Below are 7,520 nucleotides of genomic sequence, written 5' to 3' on the forward strand. Positions count from 1 at the left end.
GCAACGCAGCCCAGCGTGGTGCAGCAAGCGGGTTCAGCCTACCACACCGCGTGTCACAGATACTCTAAGATGCTTTTCCAATGAGGGAGACCAATCCTGGATGATTCTACTTTCACGCCAAGACCTTCGAGAGATTTATTCAGATGCCGCCTGGTTGCCATCCACAAGAGTCTGGCTTTTAGAATGAGAGCCCGAACAAAATTTTTAATCTTTTTAAATAAACTGTTCCAGTTATTGGCCACTGCTCAGACCAAGACAATTTCCTGTCCTCCGGACTCTGTAAACCATGCAAATGGAGAAACTGCTTCACCCACCCAAACTGAGACAACCCTCCACCCTTCTAAAAAAAAAGGACAACGGGCCCATAAGCCCTATTTTAAGGGTCATACTAATATCTCCTAAACGCAAAACAAGAAGGACCTTGGTTTCTGTGCAGTTTTCTTATCCAAATGGAAAATACTGCGATGCTCAAAGATTCTTTTCCTCCACCTCTAAACAAAAATCCCCGTCAGATCCAAAAAACCAGCCTCACATCAGCCTAGGACTGGATAACTTGTTTCTGGATGTATTTCTTAAGTGCCTTCCCAAGGAAAATAGAAATCCTTGAGAACATGAAGGACCTGAAAGCAGGAGAGACTTGGTTAAGCTCTCTGGATTATGAACAGATTATGGCACGGACACCCATGCCAAAAAAGTGCCCGTGCCCTTATCTTAATAACCCTCTACCCTGGGAGCATCCTGGGCTCTGAATCAGATTCACTGACCCCACTTCACTACATAAACAGCAGAGTCACTGGTATAATCTGCTCCTCATACAGCACCACAAACGAGGAGCTCTAAAACACAGACCCGGCACACACCCCAACACGTCGCAACAACTCTCAGAAGGAAAAGTCTGGCTTGGGGCTCACGTGCAAAACCTCCCCTGTGGGGGGCCACCCCTGCCACCATCCACAGCCCTGGCTTTCCCACCCCACACCTTCCTTTGCCCGGACCGGGGCACACTCCCAGCCCAAGAGGTTATCTAGGAACAGGGGAGAAGCAGGCAGGCGTGCTCCCCGGGCGATTGCATAATTTTGTGTTTGCCCAGACCACGTTAAGTTAATAATCCATGGGCTGGTGCCTTTAAATTTAAAAAAAGGGAGGGATGCAGGGGAGGAGGGTGGGTAAGAGCCATCACTCAACAGTAACTTGTTTCAAGCCTGGCATCCTTATTTGCTGAGGAATAAAGTCACCAGGACATGAAACAGAAGGAGGGAAGAAGGGAGTACAGGCCACTACCTGGGAAGGTGAGACAACTTGCAGAGGTGCCGCTCAGTGAGGAGAGGACCAAAAAGAAAATGCACAAACTAAACAAAAGGACAAGACCTTCGCTCTAGAGCCAGGGGGACCAGAGGCATATCCACTGACCCTCACCTTGGCGTTCACCGAGGTCAACCTCTCCAAGGGTGAACACCCCAGCTTCCAAGAAGTGAAATTAAAATAGAGTGTGGGGACCTCCCTGGCTGTCCAGTGGTTAGGACTCTGCACTTCCACTGCAGGGGGCGTGGGTTCAATCCCTGGTCGGGGAACTAAGATCCCGCATGCTGCTAGGCGCGGCCAAAAAAAAAAAAAGAGTGTGGACCAACATGCTTTTTAATCCATGCTCCCCAAACGACCCCAGAAGCCCATATGGCTTTATGGCACCTTTCACCCCAACTCGCACCCCACCTCACCACGCTGAATGCAATACCAAACTCCTAAAAGGTACTCCCCAAAGTCCCATCTCCAGAGCAGGGGCACCTCCCGCCCAAGAGGAGAATTATTCCCTAAAAGGATGACATTTTCGGTATCCAGGAAGTTTTAAATACACTCACTTCTCCACTCAGGGTCACCTCCAAACTTATTTCTAATATATGGCAACATACCGAATGGCCACAAACTATAAAATTCAGGCAAAATCACACCTAAAACTGCATGGTGCAGTACAATAAATGTATCCCATTGTAGCATTTCAAGTAAGCGAATAGACACAGCCTTCTGCCAGGGATTAACATCTGCCCAGTAGGGGACTTGCCTGGCAGTCCAGTGGTTAGGACTCCACGCTTCCACTGCAGGGGGCACGGGGAAGTAAGATCCCCGCGAGCCGCAAGGCATGGCAAAAAAAAAAAAAAAAAAAAAAAATTTTCCCGGTGGGCTTAACATCCCCCAGAGCAGTCTCCCTCTGGTGACATCACCATGGTCTGCAGAGAAGCCATCAGTCCTTAATTAAGACCCTAGACTTTTGCCATCCCCTACCACTCTGGCCCATGATAAAACACAGCAGACACATTACATAAACCCAATCACTCCTTTGCCTTCTGAAATGGGGATGCCTTCGGGGACGACTACTGGACAAATATCTATCAAAAGCCAGGACTTCCAAATCACCTGTACTGCTAAATCTGACTTGAAACTTCTAGGGACCAAAAATAAAAATAAAATGAAGCATGCAGGACGGGCTCTCACTGTGGGGCAGTCTGTACCAGCGACTTCCCACCTAGGTCCCACAATTCACTTTCTCTGAGCTCACACCAAATGCCCTTTGGGTTAAATTAGGCACATTTCATAAACTGTGACTAGGATGGAAATAAAGACAGGCTACAGCTGGTTCAGGCGAGTTCAGAAAGTGAAATGACCGCCCATTAGTACCCGGCCAGCTGCACAACAGGGAAAAACAATCCTCCAGGAACTGAAGCTAACGGAGGTGCCACTTCCTTCAAGGGGACAGGGGAGAAAACTTTGCAAGACAGGCAGGACTTACTTTTCCCTTTGAAGAGCACTAGTCAAATCCCTGCAGAAGAAGAAAGATTTCCATCAAGGGCAATCAATGTGCGGGCCTCGGGCCTACACACGCAAGACCACCTGGTGGGAGGGGGGACCCTGTCCCTCCCAAGCCCCCGCCCGCCCCCGCCGGCCCGCGAGGCCCAGCGCAGGGCCGCGCTCGCCGCTCACTCGCCCCTCGGCCGGAGCAAGGACACTGGAGAGGACGCGAGGCTCGGAGAGGGACCGGGCGGAGAGGGGCAAAGAGCAGGGAACTAGAATCCCCGGGACAGGCTCCAGACCGACGGCAGGAAGTTTCCTCTTCTCCGACGCGAGCGGGGAGAGGAGAGACAGGGAGGCGGACGGCCCCGGAGAGGCTGCGGCCAGAGATGCGCGCTCTGCACCCGCCGGGGTCGTCGGGGAAGCAGCCTCCGCGGGCACCAGGCTCCGCAAACCCGCCTCCCGGGGGGGTCCCCAACTCTGAGCGTCGGCTCCCGCTGGGGTCGGTCCGTCGGTCCCAGGCGGGACTCTGGGCGGGTCTCTCTCAGTCCCCCAAGGGCAGACAGCGGGGAGGCGGGGGAGCAGCGGGGGCGCTCGGGACCCCTGGCCCGGCCGCCCCGCTCCCCGCCCGCAGACCCCGGCCCAAGCCCCTTACCGCAGGTAGCTGCCGGAGTTGTGCTGGTTGTAGTGCTCGGGCTGCGTGTGCCAGAACAGCATGGCTGGGGCTCCGAGCCCGGCCCGACCCAGGCGCGCGGCGGACGGGACGCGGGGCGCGCCGACCTCTCTCGGTCACCTGCCAGCAGCGCTCCCAACCGCTGGGTCCGCCCGCCCCCGCGCATTTATGGACTGCCCTGGGGGCGGGGCCTCAGCCGGACCCGCCCCCAGGCCGCGCGGCCGGGAGATGGCTCCAGCGGCCGCCTCACCTGGTGACCCGCACGGGCGCGTCCTCACCGGGAGCGAGCGCGCCTCCAGGGCGGCGACCGCGAGCGGGCGGCGCGGCCGCGGGCGGGGGCTGAGGCCCGGGCTCCATCCCGGCCCCCGGGGCGGGGCCCAGGTAACCATCACCACAGCCCCGGTGTCACCGACGCGCCTCCTCCGCGCGCCCATTCGCGCGGCCCCAGGGCGGGTGCCCAGGGCGGGTCCCCAGAGCGGTACCGCGGCTGGGGAGAGCCACTGTGAGCTTGGATGTCAGGGACCCCGACCTTGCTCTGCCTGCCCCCTTACCTTGCTCTTGCTTTTTCATAGCACTGTGACACTCTCAGAAATCGTATTTCGTTTTGTTGTTTAATGTATGCTTGTGTATGGATTGTCTGTCTCCAAGAGGGCAAGGCTGTGGACTCTAATTCACTGTTTTATCCCCACCGCCTAGAAAAGTGCTTGGGACATAGTGAGTGCTCAATAAATGTTAGCTGAATAAATATTTTTAAAAAGAAATGCATCAAGTGAGTAATCAGAGAAGGCTTCCTGGAGGACGCGACCTTGAGCTGAGGCCTTATAGATTCAGAGGAAATGCTTCTGTGAATATCCGGAGGGAAAGTGGTTCCAGGCAGGGCAACAGTAAGCAAGGCCCTGCGGCTGACCTACTTTGGCGTGGCCTGGGGCTGGGTGACTCAGGAGAGAGCTTAGGAGGTGAGGTGGGCACGGTGAGTGGGGCAGATCAAAGAGGGCCTGGCAGGCCCTGGCAAAGAAGCAGCTGGGCTTTTATTCTAAGTGTGTTTTCAGCAGAGGAGTTGCATGTATGATCTGCCTTTTGGAAGGATCAGTCTGGAAGGAGTGTGGGCAGTGGGTCATGGGGGTGGGGCAGTTAGGACGGAGTGGAGGTCAAAGAGCCATGATCCACACCCGAGTGACATTCACACCCCACCCCGTCCCCAGGTTGGTCCAGCACCTGGCGCAGAAGAGCTGCACGTTCTATCCCAGACTGGTATTCAGAGCAAATGACGTCCCCCGGAGACCGCAGCCCAGAACTCCCAGCTCCCCCAAGCATGGGGGTGAGTCAAAGCCTCCCTCACTCTGCTCTCTAGGTCCCCCCCGCCCCACTGTAGCCGCTGGTCACAACTGGCAACCCACTTCCTCTGGGCAGCTCTGAGGGCCCACCACCTCCCCACTGCTCTCCTGCCACTCAGATCCCCCTTCACGGATGGATTTGTTGCACCAGCCACAGGCAGGACTACAAACAGGCAGCCCTCAGCCTTCCGCCCCAGGGGCTCTGTTGCTGAGAGCCTCCTTGCCCAAGGTAACCCCCTGTTGGGGTGACCCCAATGACTACCCACACAAAATATCAAAGTCTGGCCATCTCAGCTGATGGGCTATTGTAGGCTTAGGATCCCCCGTGGGGCCAGTCAGAGCTGTCACGGGACCTTCTTCATAAACTCCTGTTTCCTTCCCATCCCTTGCATGGGTGTTAATTTCAAGGGAACCTCCAAATAAACATCCTTAACACTAAGCTCCGTCTGAGGGTCCATGACAAGTCCGGTGTTCATGTGGGAGGCGCTCTGAGGTGGTGTAGAAACAGCGTGCCCTTTTCTGGATTCCCTCACTGGGCAGATACCCCCAGAGCACCTGCCGTGTGCCAGGTGTGGCCCTGGGTGCGAGGTGCAAGCTTGCATTCTGACTGGAGAGGCCGGTGGGTGAGCAGCAATGACAGTGCAGTGTGATCAAGGATGTAGAGGCTGCCCTGTGAATGCACGGGAGGATTTTGGAGCTCGGAAAAGTCTCCCAGGTAGTGTGATGTCTCCTGATGGATGGGCGGAAGTTTGGCCGATCTGTGAAATCAAGTCTGGACGAGGGTCTCCAGCTGAGCACGCAACCTGTGCAAAAGCCTGGAGAAACGGCATGGGAAGCATGGGAAGGAGATGACCCTGATTCAAATCCAGCTTTCCCACCTGGCTTTGTCAGGATGTGTGGGCCTGGATTGGGGTAAATGGACCGCATGCAGCCTCTCACGTCAGCGTGGTCCTGGGACTTGCTTTGACTGTAGAACACAGGTGTTCCAGTTCCAGTCAGCCCTAGGAAGCCAGGCAGCTTCTGCCTACGCTCTCCTGGAGCTCTGGACCACCGAGGGGAGAGTCTAACCACCCCGCTGGAGAGCAAGGCCCACCAGGCCCCACCCATTCGGGCCACCAGCAAGGGCCATCTTGGCTGGGCCAGTGGATCTGCTCCAGCAGACACCGCATGGAGCAGAAATGAGCCACCCACCAAGCCCTGCCCAGAATGCAGCCCTGGGAGCAAACACACAGATGCGGCTTTAAGCCACGAACAGGTGACACGGTTTGTCTCATACCAACGGAGAGATGATTACTGGACCCTTTGAACCTCAGTCTTGCCTTTGGTGAATGGGAGTGATCAGGCTTAGTTTCAAGGTGGTGATGAAACTTAGGGTCAGTGAGCGTAGCCTCTCAGGAATGACCAGCCTTCTCTGTCCCTTTAGGTGACTACAGACCTTCACTCCATTCCTAGATTTTTTTTTTTTTTTTTTTGCGGTACACCAGCCCCTCACTGCTGCAGCCTCTCCCGTTGCAGAGCACAGGCTCCGGACGCGCAGGCCCAGTGGCCACGGCTCACTGGGCCCAGCCACTCCGCGGCATGTGGGATCCTCCTGGACCAGGGCACGAACCCACGTCCCCTACATTGGCAGGTGGACTCTCAACCACTGCGCCACCAGGGAAGCCCCATTCCTAGATTTTGACTCTTGTTTCTGTTGATGCTGCACGGCTTGAGGGATCTTAGTTCCCTGCCCAGGGATTGAACCCAGGCCCTCGGCAGTGAAAGGGCCGAGTCCTAACCACTGGACCACCAGGGAATTCCCAGATTTTGACTCTCCTGAGGGTAGGATTGGCAATGCCCTTGGAGACTGCCTCTGAGTCATGCTGTGTGAACAAGGATGCATACCCCTGCCTGTGACTTGTCATTGTTGCCCAATTAAGACCAACCTGGGCCCCAGGGGCTCCCAGTCCTGTCAGGAGAAGACAGACGTGCAGGCGATAGCCTATCAGTCTCTCTTTTCATTTTGTAAATGTCCACAGTTCACTTATGGTGGACTATTATTATTATTATTTTTTTGGCTGCGTTTGGTCTTCATTGCTGCGTGCGGGCTTTCTCTAGTTGCAGCGAGCGGGGGCTACTCTTCCTTGCAGTGTGTGGGCTTCTCATTGCGGTGGCTTCTCTTGTTGTGGAGCACGGGCTCTAGGCACACAGGCTTCAGTAGTTGTGGCATGCAGGCTCAGTAGTTGTGGCTCACGAGCTTAGTTGCTCCTCAGCATGTGGGAGCTTCCCGGACCTGGGATCGAACCCGTGTCCCCTGCATTGGCAGGCGGGTTCTTAACCACTGCACCACCAGGGAGGACTATTGACTTTTACTCTGTTCCAGGCCTGGCGCCATCCCCTGGAGTTTGCCAATGCTGAGAAGTAGGCTTATCACCCCATCTCACAGATGAGGAAACTGAGGCTCAGGAATCTGAATGCCACAGCTGGGTTTCGAGGCCAGAGCTGAGCGTTCAGGGCCTGTGCTCTTTGGTTACCATAAATTCCTGTCCTGAGGCCTTGCGTTTCTTTCTTCACATGAGGCTGGGCAAACGTGCTGGGATCAGAGGTGTGTCTGCTCCTAAGGAGCGGCCTGGGGCCCCACAGAGCTGGTGGGCAGGGGTGTTCTCCTGGGGCGAGCCTCTCCCATGGGCCCTATTATGCCCACAGGCTTGGGGACAGTGGGTTGCAAATACAGAGCGGGCAGCATCCTCCAG

General features: G+C 55.8%; 1 protein-coding gene across 2 annotated transcripts in view; it reads right to left on the reverse strand.

The window, feature by feature from the left end:
- The window catches only part of TFCP2L1 (transcription factor CP2 like 1), a 58,911-nt gene extending 55,336 nt beyond the window's left edge, over positions 1 to 3,575 (reverse strand). The window contains exons 1-2 of one of the 2 annotated variants that reach the window (XM_032638680.1): positions 3,437 to 3,575; positions 2,783 to 2,812 (exon numbers count right to left, since the gene is read on the reverse strand). In XM_032638680.1, coding sequence (XP_032494571.1) covers positions 2,783 to 2,812; positions 3,437 to 3,498 — 92 coding nt within the window. In that variant the 5' untranslated portion in view covers positions 3,499 to 3,575. The remainder of the gene's footprint in view (positions 1 to 2,782; positions 2,813 to 3,436) is intronic. The other variant, XM_032638681.1, reaches the window with a different exon arrangement.
- Positions 3,576 to 7,520: the final 3,945 nt, after the last annotated feature.

The sequence above is a fragment of the Phocoena sinus genome, chromosome 7 (genome assembly GCF_008692025.1).
Source record: "Phocoena sinus isolate mPhoSin1 chromosome 7, mPhoSin1.pri, whole genome shotgun sequence".
In the NCBI taxonomy this organism is placed as follows: Eukaryota; Metazoa; Chordata; class Mammalia; order Artiodactyla; family Phocoenidae; genus Phocoena; species Phocoena sinus.